At 44.5% G+C, this 17,713-nt stretch overlaps 1 protein-coding gene across 1 annotated transcript in view; it reads right to left on the bottom strand.

Moving 5' to 3' along the window:
* Positions 1 to 526: 526 nt before the first annotated feature.
* The window catches only part of LOC147672519 (serine/threonine-protein kinase LATS1-like), a 118,020-nt gene continuing 100,833 nt past the window's right edge, over positions 527 to 17,713 (bottom strand). The window contains exon 5 of the mRNA XM_086947974.1: positions 527 to 2,185. Coding sequence (XP_086804100.1) covers positions 1,673 to 2,185 — 513 coding nt within the window. The 3' untranslated portion in view covers positions 527 to 1,672. The remainder of the gene's footprint in view (positions 2,186 to 17,713) is intronic.

Genomic DNA, 17,713 nt, shown 5'->3' with positions numbered 1-17,713 from the left:
CAGTGGGTTCAATTGTCACTATTCATGTAAAGCATAGCAGACTTTGTAGTCCAAGGGCAAGTTGCACTAGCAGAAAACTTCAATTACACATGAAGAAAAAGAGATTTTGAGCTACGTTACAGTAAAACATTTCATATGGTACAATGTACCAACTACCAGAAATCATCACAAAATAAATGTTAAAAGGCATAACTGAGGATTTTGTCTTTAGGTGTCCATCCAACAGCACATTGATATTATTGAAGATTGCCAAGTTCATCTAAAGACTTTGAAATATTAACGATAAAGGTAGTGAATCAGATTATGAAAAATGTAAAATGGGTACCAAAAGCTATACCATACTTCACCACATTTCCACTGTGTTCCATCGTATATTTTGATAAGAGAACAAGTGTGTAATAACGTATACAAATTCAAGATAGTCACATGGAATTTCCAATGCATAATGATTTAATCAAGTTTACTTTTTTTTAAAAAACATTCTATATTTCACTCAGGCAGCAATAAAGGATTCCAATACAAAATGTTTAGTTTTTGTGTTTTAATGTTTTATCAGAAAATTTACACTAGTGAATGTGATTCTTAGAACTTAAGAAAAAATATTGAAAAATTTGCCAGAAAGTAAATGATCATGTAGAGTTGTTTCAGAAGCAACAAAATCACTTTCGAGTCTAAAAGCAATCTCTGAAACTGGTGTGATTCTTTTTAAATGCAATTAATGGTCGGCATAGTATTTAAAATACAAAATATATACTTCTAAGAATGTTGACCCATCAAAACCATAATTTAACTTTGGTGTAATTAAAGTAAAGAGGATAAATCTACTCACTTTAAATACCAAAGGCACATACAGAGAAGTTGTAAATGGTGTTTTGGGTCTCAGCAGCATTATATAAGAACTCACCCACAGCATACACCAGTAATAAAATATTAATGTAGTCCAGATAAAACCACTCACTCTGAACTCTGCTGTAGCAGAACATTTTTTCATGCAAATCCATCTCAAACTACTTTTTAGTCATACGCTCTACAGTAGTGTCTAACACAAGAGACTAAAATAAGAATGGATAATACAGTGAGAGGGCCTGCCCTAGAGTTATGTCATTCTGTCACAAATCTGGAAGGACTATTTACAGGAACAGTAGATTACTATAGGCACAATTATAAATATAATATTTGCATAAATCAGAGAGAATTCAAGGAAGAAAATACTTGCTTCATACAATTAGCAAAAAACCTTTAAAACAGGTTGGATTAATTCATATTTGGTCAAAGCAGGAAAGAAGTTTCATTCAGAAAAAATAGCTTTAAATTACTTTGCATATGTACAAAAAGCAAAAAATAGACAGCCTTTTAACAATATTACTACAGTACTTCCTATATTAAGTCTTCGAAACAAACAAAAATTGTAATATACAATTCGGCCTGATTTGTCTTTCAAAGGGTATAAAACATTTCTAAATTTCTGATTAACAAACACAGAATAAATTAATGTTTGGAACGATGTCCCACACTTTTGGGAATCAGACAAATAATACACAGGAAGCAAAAATATATAACAGCTATAGACATTTGTAGGAATGTTGCATTATTCTAATGTCAATCGCATCTGTTCCTAATACACCTGTCAACAATCAGTATAAATGTGTCCAATATAAGAGTGCCTTGAAAACTAAACGTATACCAGATCGCGATTCTGGACATTTTTGTTAGCCTGTCTGCTTTCTTCCTCATCAGTCTGTTGATTCTCCAATTCTTGGGATTCACTGTAATCATATTCAATTGGCTTTGGATAGTTGTAAGGGTAACCGTTGTCATCAAAGAAACGTCTAAATGTAAATTCGTAAAAGGCATGCTCTGGATGTTTGCCATTTTTATACCACCCATTAAGGGTATCATTCACATTCCCCTCCTTGTCCTCACTCCGCAACTTTTCTGGATCCACTGGGTCAAAATTGGAGGTGTCTGTTGGATAGGATATTTTCGGAATGTATAAAGCAGGCTGTTGTCGCAAGTCACTAGAAAAGTCAATACTTTTAAAAAATGGATGCCCTTTTATTTCATCTGCACCATTTTTTCCAAGTCGATCTTCTGGCCCACGACAGAGTTTGATAATAAGATCAGAAGCTTCTGGGCTCAGCTTGGCATGAGGATTTATGTGAAGAGTCGTGTGCCAATTTATCACCTTTAAAAAGAAGAAAACTGTGTTGTTAATCAAGAACATTCCAAAAGAGACAGTGAAAGTGAAATGGGGAAAGAACAAACAATTGTGTTATTTTATAAATCTTCTACAAATGTAATAAGGGTAGCCACAGCCATCAGAGTACATTATCCTCGATCAGGCAGTATACCTAGAACCTGACACTGGTGGAACAAAACCAATTCCTCCACAGAACATAAATACTTATAATGTGCCAATTTATATTGTTCTGGTTACACTGAAGGACTGAGTTGGATTATTGCAACAAACGTAACTACTGCATCTCCCAATGGGCTTTTTTTCAGTTTTTTGATTTTTTAAATCATTTACTGGCATTTGTAGTACACAATTGAAAAATACAACACTAACAAATAGCACTTAAAATTATTATGATCTTTGACCTCCACTAGTCCTAGAGATGTATATCTCTTTGCAGATACAACTGGTACAATAGGATTTAAGCAGGTCACAGTAGGTATGAATAATTCATCTATGGTCTTCATATCTTATGTTAATGAGGACAATACGGGCCACGTATATTGGTGATTCAAAGATCCTACATTTGTCTGTTGCTAAAATTCATTTAGCAAGATGCGGATACAGATTTTCAACCTGGCCCACTCCAAGAAAAAAGAATTCAAACAAGAAATGATGGTAGGCATCGATCAACAGAGAAGCAGGTGAGGGGGAGCAATATAGGGGGGTGAGTGGGTGTAGGAGAAGCATCACATGATGATCATTAAAATAGTGCGGGGGAAAGTACCATGCTAGACAGCCAAAAGTGGCTTGGGAAAGAAAGGAGTTTGATGGGGAGAAGCTGAGAGAGCGCGTGCAACGTGAGGGAGACAACATGGAAAATCATATCAAAATAACTTCAGACTGCCTTCTGTGTACGTGCAAGGCACAAATGCAGGGTAATTTAATTAACTGTACTTATATAATGAGTAGTTTAAAGGCTATCATTCAATGGCCAGATTGGCAATTATATTTCCCTGTACGGATGAAGACAGCACTAGCTTCCACACTGCTTGGAGACCTTGACCAACTTCATAAACTTAGCTTTGGTCAGGGTATGTGTAGAGTGTAGAGATACTTAAAATCCATCTCCTAAGGTACAAACTGGTTACTTGTAGCTTGGGGTTCATCTAGATTCACATGATTTGCATTATTCCACCATCTAGTGCTTGAGTCCAGAATTGTACCTCACTCACCTCCCCCCCTCCTTCCCAAGTTTTTTAGGTCTCGCCGTCGCTCTGCTTATTTTCAAGCACACACTCGTGCTTGTGGCGGCATCCACTTGTGGGAGTGAGCAGGGGTGCATGCAACAAGCACGAGGGCAGTGCTTGAAAATGAGCAGACTGCTCTCCCAAGCGCACGTGCGCCTCTCTTCTCGCACACACGTCCTGGCCACTCACTCGCTACGCCTTCTCAGTCTTCTTTTTGCTCGCGCTTCTTTGTCTTTCCCTCTCTCCGTTCAGTCTTTCTTCCCCTGCTATCTTCTTACTTTCTTTTTCATGTTGTAATTTTCGTCTTACTCTGCTTATTTTTTGCGTCCGCGCCCTTTTCTCTTTCTTGTTCTACCCTATTTTCTCTTTAAATGTCACCCTCTGTTTATTTTTATTCACGCCTCTACTCTCTCTGCCCCCTACTCTATCTCTCTTTGCATACCCTCCGTTACTCTTACCTCCCCTGTTCTCTCATCCTCCCGTCTCTCCGCCGCCAATCTGTCTTCTTTCCTGAACTGTGGCGTTTGTCTGAGACTCACCCGACCTCTCCCTCTCTCACCACCCTGTCTTGAAGAGAAAACCTTTTTATGCATTGCTGCGCCAGCTTGTTTGAGGTTCTTTGTGACAGCTTAAAGGCATTGTCATTCAGTCCATTTCCCTTATACGTAGGTGCTGCTTTTTGTTTTCGAAAAGGGGGTGGTGATGGACAGAGTGTCTGAATTAAGCAGACCACTCCTACCCAGTCCAAAGTTCAGGGCTTGATCCATCACCGTTTTTTGGCTCACTGCGCCATCCCAGCTCAGAACCTGGCTACATGCAAATTAGTCTGTCCCTGGCCCAGTGCATCATGGGAACAGGGCAGACCAAACTACCAAGCCAAAACTTATACTGGAAAGGAAACAAGCTTCCGGGGACCGGTTTCTGGCATTACAGCAGTCTTCGGCCCGGCTTGCTTGAATCCTGATGGTGCAGTGAGCAAGGCACTCACATCTGAGTATACCCTTTCACGCTTATGGTGGACAAAACGATTCAGAAAAGGGGGTGGTGATGGACAGAGTGTCTGAATTAAGCAGACCACTTTCTCACTGCACCATCAGGACTCAAGCAAGCCGGGCCGAAGACGGCTGAAATGCCAGAAACCGGTCCCCGGTAGCTTGTCTCCTTTCTGGTGAAGAATTGGCTTGGTAGTTTAGTCTGCCCTGTTCCCATGATGCACTGGGCCAGGGTCAGACTGATTTGCATATAGCCAGGTTCTGAGCTGGGATGGTGCAGTGAGATAAATAATGGTGATGGATCAAGCCCTGATCTTTGGACTGGGTAGGAGTCGTGTCTGCTTAATTCAGAAACTCTGTTCATCACCACCCCCTTTTCTGAATCGTTTTTGGCCACTATAGGTGTGGCAAGTCAAGTCAAGTCAGATGATTTATATAGCGCGCTACACACCCAGAGGGTCTCAAGGTGCTTGAGGAAGGGTGGGGAGTTACTTGTCAAATATCCAAGTTTTAAGCTGCTTTCTGAATGCTAGGTGGTTCTGAGTGAGGCGAAGGTGAATGGGAAGTGAGTTCCAGGTTTTAGCTGCCAGGTAAGAGAAGGATCTTCCTCCCATGGTGGTTTTATTGATGCAAGGTACGGCAGCAAGGGCTAGGTTGGAGGAGCGTAGCTGACGGGAGGGGGTGTAGAAGGAAAGTCGTGTGTTGAGGCATTCAGGTCCAAGTTCGTAGAGTGCTTTGTGTGCGTGGGTTAGGAGGCGGAATGTTATCCTCTTATTGACGGGGAGCCAGTGGAGGTTTTTCAGGTGACTAGAAATGTGGTCTTTGCGCGGGATGTCTAGTATGAGTCTGGCTGATGCGTTCTGGATGCGTTAGAGTTTTTTCTGGAGTTTTGCGGTGGTGCCGGCGTATAGGGTGTTACCGTAGTCCAGGCGGCTCGTGACCAGTGCGTGGGTGACCGTTTTTCTAGTTTCGGTGGGGAGCCAGCGAAATGTTTTTTGGAGCATGCGGAGAATGTTGAAGCAAGATGATGAAACGGCGTTGACTTGTCTGTTCATCGAGAGTGAGGAGTCCAGGATGACGCCCAGGTTCCGTGCGTGGTCCGTCGGGATGGGTGCTTTTCCAAGGGCCTCTGGCCACCAAGAGTCATCCCAGGCAGAGGGGGAGGTACCTAAGATAAGGACTTCAGTTTTGTCTGAATTCAGTTTCAGACGGCTGTGCTTCATCCACTCGGCTACTTCTTTCATTCCTTCATGTAGGTTGGTTTTGGCGGTGTTCGGGTCATTGGTGAGTGAGAGGATCAGTTGAGTGTCGTCGGCGTAGGAGATGATGTTGAGTTTGTGTTGGCGTGCGATGGTCGCGAGGGGGCTCATGTATGCATTGAAGAGGGTGGGGCTGAGTGAAGATCCTTGTGGCACGCCGCAAATGACTTCAGTGGCCTCTGACTTGAATGGTGGAAGGCGGACTCTCTGAGTTCTTCCGGTAAGGAAGGAGGTGATCCAGTCCAGTGCTTTTCCTTGGATTCCGATGTTTCTGAGGCGTTGTAGGAGGGTGCTATGACAGACTGTGTCGAAGGCTGCGGAGAGGTCAAGGAGGATGAGGGCGACTGTATCTCCATTGTCCAGTAGAGTTCGAATGTCGTCTGTTGCTGCGATGAGTGCGGTCTCAGTGCTGTGTTTGGCTCGGAAGCCGGACTGTGAGGAGTCAAGGGATTTGTTGGTTTCGAGGAAGGCGGCGAGCTGGTTGTTGACAGCTTTCTCGATGACTTTGGCCGGGAATGGTAGGAGCGAAATGGGGCGGTAGTTTTTGAGTTCGATGGGGTCAGCTGTGGGTTTTTTCAGAAGGGCGCTGAGTTCGGCATGTTTCCAACTTTCCGGGAAGGTGGCGGAGTTGAGGGAGCAGTTGATGACGTCTCGGAGGTGTGGTGCTATGATGGAGTCTGCTTTGTTGAAGATATGGTGAGGGCATGGGTCTGTAGGGGATCCAGAGTGAATGGAGTTCATCAGACGGATGGTGTCCTCAGTGGAGATAGGGTTCCATTCATTAAGGGTGTTCAAGGGGGGTGAGGGTACGGCAGAAGGTTGGTCTCCGGGTTGGTTGTCGAAGCTGTTGTGGATGTCTGCGATTTTGTTGTGGAAGAACGAGGCTAGGGAGTCGCAAAAAGTTTGAGAGGGAGTGATGTCGTTGGAATTGGCTGAGGGGTTGGTAAATTCTTTGACGATGTTGAATAATTCCTTGCTGTTGTGGGTGTTGTTGTCAAGTCGGTCTTTAAGTGCAGCTTTCTTGGCAGTTCGGATCAGTTGGTGGTGTGTGCGGGTGGCGTTTTTGAAGGCGTCCCTGGTGCTGGTGTTTGGGTCTTTTTTCCAGGTCTTCTCAAGGGAGCGACAGATTTTCTTGGATTTCTTAAGATCATCGTTGAACCAGGAAGCGTTTTTCCTGCCTGGTTTGAGTTGACGTTTTTTCAAAGGTGCTAGGCTGTCGGCGCTGTTGGTTAGCCATTGATTGGCTAAGTAGTGTGGCTCACCGGTTAGAGGCGGCAGACCCGAGAGCAGAGGACGGCCTGGGACCAGGGTTCGATTGCCGGCGCGGCAGGTTTCTGGACCAGGGTCAGCGGACTTGATAATTCTCTCGCCTCGGTGCCCACTCTGATCAGCGATCACACTCGGCAACTCTGGGCATTAGCTTGCCTCATCTTCACTAACGGCCCCACCAGACCGCCGGGGATGCCTGGTCTCACCCTGGAGATACCCATTAAGGGACCATCTCTCAGGGAAGCCAGGAAGGGTTTCGCAGCCGTCGAAGCGCCTTGGGACCCTCCGGGTAAGTAGTGCGCTATATAAATGCCTATACATACATTTACATTGAGGTTAATGGCTGCTTGGTTGGGGTTCAAAGAGTGGGCAGGGGGGTTTTGAAGAAGCGATGAGGAGATCTGGTCGATGGTGGTTTTGTTCCAGTTTCTACGCAGAGTAGTTTGAGGATGGTAGTGGGATGTAGTCTTTTTGTAGACAAAGTGAACACAGCTGTGGTCCGTCCAATGGAGAACTGTGGTGTGACTAAAGGAGATATGTTTGGTGAAGATGGGGTCGAGTGTGTGACCTGCGTAGTGTGTGGGGGTGTTAACAAGTTGTTTGAGTCCAAGGTTGGCGAGATTGTCCAGAAGGGTGGTGGGGTTGCTGTTGTTGCTCTTCCACAGGTGAAAATTGAGGTCTCCCAGTAGGATGTAGTCCTCGGAGGGGAGGGCGTGTGGGGTGATAAAGTCAGTGATGTCTTCACTGAATTGTGCCCGGGGTCCAGGTGGCCTGTAGAGGAGGGTGCCTCTGAGTGTGGTCTTGGGGTTGGTGTGGATCTGGAAGTGAAGGTGTTCGGCGCTAGCGAGGTTGTCGTCAGAGCTGGTTGAGATGCGGATGGAATTCTTATGGACGATGGCGATGCCTCCTCCTGTTTGCTTGGTGCGGTCCTTACGGATGATCTTGTAGCCTTCCGGGATGGCAATGGTGATGTCTGGGGCTGAGGAGGCGTTCATCCATGCTTCTGTTAGGAAGGCGACGTCCGGAGAGATGGTGTCTAGTAGATTCCAGAGGTCGATGGCGTGTCTGTGGACTGAGCGTGTGTTGAGCAGGATGCATTTTAGGTGGTTGGGGTCGGATCTCTGTTTGGTGTTGGTGGAAGAGGAGTTGGTCTTGGTGCTGTCATACTTGCAGGAGTTGCATGAGAAGGGTCCATGGGTGTGTCCAGGAGCGGCTTGGGTGCAGGTGGGGAGTCGGCCGGGGTTAAGGGCTAAAAGGGTGGAGGCGTCGTATGTAATGCGGGTGGGGTGGGTGGGACGGGGGCCAGGGGGTCTGGCGCAGGGCGCGGGCTTGGCGTGGACGGGCGTAGACGGGCTTACCTTTGGCGCACCTTCGGCGCGAATGGGGCGCGACCGCTGCGCGTGAACGCTGCACGCAAATGCATCTGTCATATATGGATAGTGGAGGGGGAGGGGCGTCTGGGAGGCGGGTGCGTGCTGGGGAGCCTCGCTACGAGGCACAACAAACAGGGTATACTCAGACATGAGTCCCTTTCTCAATGCACCATCAGGATTCAAGCAAGCCGGGCCGAAGACGGCTGAAATGCCAGAAACCGGTCCCCGGTAGCTTCTCTCCTTTCTGGTGAAGAATTGGCTTGTTAGTTTAGTCTGCCCTGTTCCCATGATGCACTGGGCCAGGGACAGACTGATTTGCATATAGCCATGTTCTGAGCTGGGATGGTGCAGTGAGATAAATAACGGTGATGGATCAAGCCCTGATCTTTGGACTGGGTAAGAGTGGTCTGCTTAATTCAGACACTCTGTTCATCACCACCCCCTTTTCTGAATCGCTTTTCGTTTTAACCCTCTGTCCATGCCCCCATCTGTTTCTTCTTCTGATGAAGGAATGGCAGCAGAAGCATTTGCACTACGTTCTACATCCGGAAATCGCAGCATGTTATGATTTAAGTAGCTTGGCTAGGGTGACCATCTATCTGTTAGTTTACACGGAAAAACCGTTGTCCATGATTTATAATATAACTGATAGGATTTGCTGTGCTAGCTTTGTCCGTGATTTATAATATAACGGATAGCATTTGTTGTGCTAGCAGGGCTGTGAGGCAGACGTTTAAGTCAACATTTTTTTTTATACGTTTAAAGCTCTTTAGTGATCTTCGGCCAAGTTCTGCTTCCACATGCAACAAGTACTTTGTATGTTTTTGCAGCTTCATATAGCACAAACTTGGCCCCAAGGCATTTTACAAGAGAAGCAGAAGTTTTACTCTTAAAAGCATAAGTTTTAGTTTTTTTATGGCACGAGGAGATTAAGGGAATCGCCCAGAACCCCATGACAGAGTTTAATTTGTGCTGGTGGTTTCCGGTATTCGACATGGCACTGGTCAACACCGGCACTTATCTGTCAAATTTAGAAATAAGCAATACGACAGTTGTTTATTATTTCAATATACATTAAACAAGCATTGGCATTGGGACATTATAAGCGTTTAGCCATGCAACAGGTGATGTTGCACCAAGGATATTGTACTGCATAATTAAATACTTATAAGGTCCCAAAGGCGAGACCTATTGTTTATGCCAATGCTTTTTGGTTTAGGCTCAGACCATAAGTGGAGTCATGATGACTTAGTATGACATCTAATGTATGCCCACAAAGCTCTAATACATAGCACCATTTTAGATTTGTTTTCACTAACTCCTCTTCCAGGGATGTAGGAAGTTCGCACGTGAATCTAGAAGTGCCGAAGCAGCAACAATATTGCTACAGGCAGGTAAACCATTGCTTTTGTAGCATGGACCTCTTGTAGATTCACACACAGTGCATACATAATGTAGCGGTGTTATCCCTTTGCAATGGAGAGTTTGAAAAGTGAGGTGTGCCAAACAAATATTTTAATACTGTCTGACCTACATGTGCTTCTTTTTAGGACTGCATGTCGACAAAGTATTTTGCTAAAGTATGTGTGGAAGACCACTTGGCATCAGTGGATTTGTAATTTAAATTAAACACTGCTCATGACTGCAAATGTTGCTCATTTATTTGGGGTGAAATGCGCCTTGGGCTGATATGACAATGTATAGTTGGATCATAAAGAACATCGTTTCTTCTATCCGCATTAATACAGTAACTTTTGTAACTGGGGAGCCTAAAACCTTTGGGGCATGGGCTGCAAAACGTTTCTTGATTTTCTTATATTCTTTTATTTACTGAAATGAATACGACTGTTCTCGTTAAACCTAGTGTGGGTAAAGCTCTCTCAAATTAGAAGGATTTTGGAAAAAGGTTGGGAGCTGAATAGCTTAACATGAAAATGAAACAACCGTAGGCATGAATTGTGGGTTGGTGCTCATAACTACCTTGTCTTCATGTATGATTACTGTCATCACTTTTAATTCATGAAGATTCATTTGTGATGTTACTAGAATTAGGAAAGTAATCTCTATAGTCCATTTTTTTTTGTCAAACGTGTTTGATATTAGCATTTGGTAAAGACTTCGGAACGCTATATCAAGATGTGCATAAAAGCAATCGTACAGAGTAGAACATACGAAGTTACATTGAGGTTGAGTGCCAAGGTATAACAATAACCAAGGCTGTTCAATATGCATTACCTAAAAAGACAGTTTTAGAAAGTCTAAGGGCCCTAGGTGATCTTTTAACGAGAAACTCTGCACCCTCAACCTGTCTTTCTTTTGCGACAAGTTTTAGGTTAAACCCTTCCAACGGGGAAGGTTTCCCTGAACAAATTCCCTCTCCCCCCTCCCGAAAAAACTGAGAAAAAAAGAGGAATAAGAAAAAAATAGAGGGTTATTTTAGGTGGTTGTGGCAGCAAGTATAGAATGTAGTCCATACTCTGATCGTGCACCAGATATGTCCCTCAGGTGTGTGTGGGTGTTATCAATATCTCCAGATTCCTTTCTTAACTTGCCCCTGTGGTTGTGATCATTAAGCACGAAAATCGGGTCTAAAACTGAAAGAGATGCATATCTGAGTGAGGGCGGGCACACTGCGAGAGGGAGTCCTTGCCTAAGATATGTGACCAATGGCCCCCATTTGTATTCAAAATGTTTACAGTCGACCCTAAAATTGTCCGTCATTCTCTCGAGACAGATTATCTTCCAAAGTCGGGAGTGCCACATGGACAGAGTGGGAGCCTCGTTCTTCCAGGCCACCGTGATTGCAGCTTTTACAGCAACCATGCATGTCCACTAAATGGCCTTGTCCGCCTTAGTTTGATGTTCCAAGGACGGGACTCTGATTCCCAAAAGCACTCCCTCCCTAGTTGTTGAATGGGGTACCCCAGCATGCCATGTATATGTGCAAGTATCTCTTCCCAGAAGGGCCTAATCGTAGGGCAGGTCACAGCCTCTCCAACATATGTCTGATGTATTCGGGAATATTCGTTTAGGTTTAGTGGGGTATAGATACCAGTCCATCAGTGTTTTTAAGTCTTTTTAAGCAGGCCTCCCGGAGTTCTAGGGAGTGGTTAAATTTAGCGATATCTGACCACAGCTCAGCCCATTATCTGTCAGATATATCTCTCTACACTACTCCTTCCCACATGGCCATGTATCGAGGGCGCGACGAGCGGGTGGCATTTAGCAAGGAGCTGTACAAGAAAGATTATCCCTTTCATAGAGCTTACACATTTTTCAAAACTCGTTCTCGCACGTGTGGCTGCATCTCGAATGTGAGGGATGAGAGCCCAGTGTTTGAGTTGAAGATAGTGAAACTGCTAGTCAGGTTCTAAATGAAACTCCCATGGCAATTCTTGGATGTTAAAATGTCATAATTGTGGAAGGGGTCAGACAGCATAAGGTATCCGCCCTTTCTCCAGGAGTTAAAAGGACCTTCACAGAGTGCAGTTGAAAAGGCTGGATTGAAATGTATCTGTGTATAGGGTGAGGGGAATGTAGTCCATTCCTCCCCTCCAGACAGAGAGTCCGAGACGTTCAGGGTAATGTGTGTGGGGGTTCTGATGTATGCGTTGGTGGGTCTCTCTTTCTTGGACTTCCATATGAGGTCCCAGATTGTTCTCCCTGCAATGGCCCGATCCATGTGAAGCCAGTGCTTCTCTGACTCCCTTTTAGACCATTCCGCCACTATCCGTAGTTGAGCCACATTATAGTAAAGGCCGAAGTCGGGTAAACCCACCCCACCCTTGGAAGCCGTAAATTGTTAAAGTATAAGCGAGCCCTTAAGCCTTGCCAGATAAAGGGAGTGAGGAGCGATCTTATTTTAGGGAGGAGCTCTCAATCTCCTGAGGCATGAGATTAAGTATATAGGATATATCTAGATTAACCTTCAAACCCGCCACTGTCTCATACCTGGTCAGCTCCGCCTGCAACGCTGGAAGTGATAGTGATGGCTCCGTGTGGGATAAAAGCACATCATCTGCGAACAGCGATATTTTGTGGGCATCTCCCCTTAAAGGGACTCCCCTTTATTTTTGGAGTCTCCCAGATACGCATCGACAGCAGCTCAATGCTAGGAGCAAAGAGCGGGGGTGACAATGGGCACCCCTGCCTGGCCCCTCTAGTAAGGGAAAAGGGGGCAGACATGGTCCCATTAACAAGTACTCTGGAACGTGGTTGTATGTAGTTGGCCCTGATCATATTGATAAATGTATCTGCGAATCCGAAGTGTTTCAGCGCGTTAAAAAGAAAGGGCCAGTCCACCCTGTCAAAAGCTTTTTCGGCATCCAGTCCCACGAGAACAGCTGGTATCTTTCGCGTAGTCACTTTTTCGATCAGGTGCACCGCCCGTCTAATGTTATCGTGGGTCTGCCGGCCTTTTATGAAGCCTGATTGATCAGGGTGGACAAGGTCTGGCATCAGGTCATTTAACCTATCTGCTAGGATAGCTGAATAAAGCTTTGCATCTAAATTAAAGAGTGCAGTAGGCCGGTAGAGAGTGCAGAGGAGCGCATCTTTCCCCGGCTTGGGGATCACTGTGATCACCGCCTTAGCCATGGATGGAGTCGTCCCTATCTTTTCTACTGTATTATTAAAGAGGTGCATGAGGTGTGAGACGAGCTCGGGCGCGAAAGATTTATAAAAATGAGCCGTCAGTTCATCCGGACCTGGAGCCTTATTGAGCTTGAGGGATTTGGTGGCTTTGCCCACCTCCGCTGTGTGATAGGTGCCGCAAGAGCATCAATCCTCCCTTGTGAGACCTTAGGGAAGTTCATCATGTGGAGATATCGATTTTGATCCTCTATGTCCCTTCTCACCCCTGTGTAAAGACTCTCAAAGAATGCCCTGAATATGTCAGCCTTCCCTTTATCTGTGGACGCTAACCAACCCCCATTTTGTATGTTTCCAATGTATTCCTTTTCTTCCCTCAGCTGGCTGGCCAAGTGTTTGCCTATGTTTCCTAGCGTGTAGGAGATTTGGCAGAGATGTATTAGTGTGTATTCTTCCCGGTTATTATATATTGGCAGAGACGTAGTAGTGTGTATTCTTCCCGGTTATTATATATTGCCTTATGTTTCCCACAAAGTGCATTGAGTGTGCGCAGTGAACCCCTGGAGGGCGCACTCTTGTGTTCCTTCTCCAGCTGTTTGAGCACAGCCTCCAGGGTCTCCCTTGCTTTAACCCTCTGTTTGTTCAGGGTTGAGTTGAGCTCTGTACATTTCCTCTTTAATTCCGCTTTGAGTGCGTCCCAATTGTTAAACCCTGAGGTATCTTGGGGTGAGTTCAAGCAAAAAAATTATTTCATTGCATCCCTCAGCTCACTCCTCAACACAGGATCCCTTGAGAGGAAGATCACAACTCCTGTAAGTTCAATTGCTTAGGTTGGCATATTGGATCTTTGACATTTGTTTAAGTTTGTTGGTATGAGTGTCATCAGGTAAGAGTTGTATGCAAATATCCTGTACCAACGATATTGGGTGCATGTGTCTGGATACAAAGCTTTGCCAATTTCTGATTGCTTCTGTGTAAACAGATCAATGCTTTGTTATCCCCACACCAGAAATATGTGATACACTATGGACTATTTTAGATCCCATTCATATCTAATGCTATGTGGTCTGCTTATAAATTTTGATCTCCAGGAACATGATGAGCTACAAGAGTAATGTTGTGTATTGCTCAATGCCACATAAGCTATGACTTTGGGAAGGATAGAATTTCCCATTGTTTGTATATATCCTGAACATTGTTGTAGAACGGTCTGTCATTATCTACACCACTTGATTCTAAATCTGACTTTTGAAGTCTTTTGCACCAGAAACAAGGTCATTAGTTTTATGTAACTGACTTATTTTAAATACCAGGGAGCTCAGATTGTCAACTGTTTGGGATGTGCTTCCCAGTGTGTGAGAGGCGCATCTACAGTGATTGTAAAATTTAGGACTGGCGGTTTTAAAGTTTCTCCATTCAACATACCGTAGAGACTCCAACATCCTGGCTACTTTTTTTCTGAAACAATCACCAAGATCCTCCCAGTCCCCTTTCACTTGAGCCAACTGACTGTTTAACAATTCCTATACTGGTCTTATGTGTAGAGGATTAAAGGGTTGAAGATGGATGCAAGAAGCCAATATTTTAAACAATTTCCTCACTGGTCTCAGGCGTTTGGTAAAAAATGCATGGAATCTGTTTATGGCATGTAGTGCTGTAGATTCACATGCTTAGCATAATCCTGCCATTTAGTGTTGGGCTCAGAAATGTGCAGGTTGTTTTCTTTAAAAAAAACTCTTTCGAGTCACAAGATAGAGTTACTCCTCCTTTTGCTGGTTATGCACATGGCCATCAACACCATTGTTAGGCTGCTTTCCTGGAAGTTGGTTGAAGGATGGCGTATGAATAGTGCAATGTCCATGCTAAGGAAATGTGTGAAAACCTATAAATGTAACTGTAACGAACACAGGAGTAAGTGGAAAATGATAGGTGCATGTGAATCTACAGCATTACATGCCACAAACAGTTACTTACCGGGTAAGTAAAATTTTCGGTTCAAGACATGAGTGACTGCAGATATACAAGCTTAGCATAGACTGTAAAGTAGTCCTCCTCCAAAGGTGGTGGCTAACCAGTGGGGGTAACAGTTGTTTGGAATAATGCACGCCGAACTGCTTGGCCAACACTGGCTTGTTTGCGGACCAGTACATCTACACAGTAATCTTTAGTAAATGTGTGTGGTGTCAACCATATAGCTGCTTTTCATATATCCGCTATACGTATATTTCCTAGGAAAGCTATTGAAGCTCCTTTTTTACGAGTGGAGTGACCTCTAAGGAGGGATAGGTATATTTCTTTTAGCTTTAGCATACCATGTTTGGATGGATTTGACAATCAAACATGCTATGCCGGATTTAAAAATGGCCCTTCCTTGGTATACCTTTGAAAAGGCAACTAAGAGCTGTTGTGTTTTCCTAAACAGTTTGGTTCTGTCAGACTACAGAAGGCTCATTTTACATCTAAGGTGTGTAAAGTCCTTTCCGCAACGTTGTTAGGTTGAGGAAAAAATACTGGCAATTCAATAGATTGATTAAGGTGGAAGTGAGACACTACCTTTGAAAGGAATTTAGGATTGGTACGAAATACCACACAATCTCTATGAAGTTGGAAGAACGATTCTTCTAAGGTTAATGCCTGAAGCTCACTGACACATCTGAGAGAAGTGATAGCAACCAGGAATGTTACTTTCCAGGATAGAAACTGGGGGGAGCCAGAGTGGAGGGGTTCAAATGAAGGGCCCAGCAATCTTCTTAATTCAATATTGAGGTTCCAAGTGGGAGCAGGTGGCACCCAAAGAGGAATGACTCTTAAGACTTTCTAGGAAGGCCTTGATGACAGGAGTTTTGAATATGGAAGTGTGTCTATTTTGTAAATATGCAGCTTTTGCTGCTAGATGTAGTCTTATAGAAGTGAAGGCTAGACCAGAAGTATATTTGTGAAATAAATAATTGACAATCTCTTGACCTTTAGCTGATAAATGATCGATGTGTTTAGAATGACAGTAGTGGACAAATCTTTTCCACTTAGCAGCATAACAGGCAGAGGCAGTGAGCCTGAGTGCTATTTTTAGAATGTCCATTCAAGGTTGTAGTAACTTTAAATTGCCAAAGAGCCAATCCGCAAGGTTGAGTGACTTACGGTCTGGGTGTCCGATGTCTCCCTGGCTGTGCATGAGAAGGTCCTTCCTGTTCGGCAGTATCTCGTGAGGAACTACTGAGAGTTCTAGAAGCGTGGTGAACAATGGTTGTCGTGTCCATGTGGGCGCCACTAGGATGAGTGTGAGCGATGTCTGGCAAAGTTTGCGAACAACAAACAGGAGCAGTGGGAGAGGTGGAAAAGTAAGAGCAAATAACTAGGACCAATTCATCCATAGTACATTGACCCTGGATCGTGGGTGTAGGAACCGGGAGGCAAAGTTTGGGCATTTTGTGTTTTCTGATGTGGTGAAGAGGTCTATTTGTGGTGGACTCTAATGCCGGAAGTATGGAAGGAGGACTTGCGAGTGGATTTCCTGGGTTTACATGTATGTCAATTTGTGTATGGTCTCATTCTGGAAAAATTGTTTTTTTTTAATACTAACGCTTTTTATTAACGGTTTCTGGGTACATAGGCGGCATTAACTTGCCCAACCCCTATTGCGGGCAGGTTCCAGCATAGGATAGACACCACCGTTGGTCACATCAAGTAAAAAAATACACGCAGAGAAGAAAAATAGTTTGAGGTCCTTCTAATGCAATCCCCTGACCCTTTTCCCCCTTAGACACTCCCCTCCCCCAGCCTTGTAGCCATTCCAAATGCAAAAGGCAAACACCGCCCAGTATCCACCCTCCAGCACATTAATGCCAGGTTCCAAGACAGCTCCACCAACGATGTGACATACTTCTCTCTACATAGAAGCTGGGATATTTATACGTAAAAAAATGCGCTCCATCCTCCAGCACATTAATGCCAGGTTCCAAGACAGCTCCACCAACGATGTGACATACTTCTCTCTACATAGAAGCTAGGATATTTATACGTAAAAAAGCGCTCAGGCTTCAGAAGAAGAGTCTCAATGCCCTCCAGCGAGAAACCAGAGTGGAATTTGAGAAGCCACTGCTCAGGTGGTTGTAGAGACTTCCACCTGAGGTTGAACAATATATGTGCCCCATTCATATTACTATTTAATTTGCGAGTATAGTCCGTACTCTATGGTACCAGTGAGTAAGTGCTGGGCACACTGCCTTTCTCCAATTAAGCACTAGTGTTATTTTTGCTGCCTGCATATGCCATTCATGGGTCATCATTCCTCTGCGGTTCCAAAGTCCAGGAGCTTCACCTCTAATGTATGGCGCAATGTGTAGGTAAATACACTGAGTAAAAGCCTCGACACCACCTTCCAGAATGGTTGTATGTCTGGACATTCCTACCATATGTGTAGTGCCAATCAAAGGGCTCCACAGTCCTTCCAGCATTTGGGAGATACATTGTGATACATAAAATGTGCTTATGGGGTTTAATGCCAACTATATCAGACTTTATAATGTACCTTACACTTGAGAATAGAGGCGGAGCAGATGTCTCTAGGAAGGCTGTGTGTGTGTCCCACAGTCTTTCCAATTCTTTATTTTGCGCCAAGCCTGCAGGTCTTAGTTGTAAGTAGAAGTATTTGTAGGGCCGAAATTGATCCTTTCATCCTTCTAAGTTTAGGGAAGACTGCTTTGAATTTGATTTTGGGTCCGATGGCTCCCTCCCGAAACGTGGGTTGTGGCACCCAACGGCAAAGTTGTGCGTAATGGAGCTTCTGGGTGTGCACAGAAGGCTT

The sequence above is a fragment of the Lissotriton vulgaris genome, unplaced genomic scaffold, assembly GCF_964263255.1.
Source record: "Lissotriton vulgaris unplaced genomic scaffold, aLisVul1.2 SCAFFOLD_490, whole genome shotgun sequence".
NCBI classification, from domain to species: domain Eukaryota; kingdom Metazoa; phylum Chordata; class Amphibia; order Caudata; family Salamandridae; genus Lissotriton; species Lissotriton vulgaris.
Note: the sequence above shows the minus strand (reverse complement) of the source record. Positions and strands in the feature narration are given on the sequence as shown.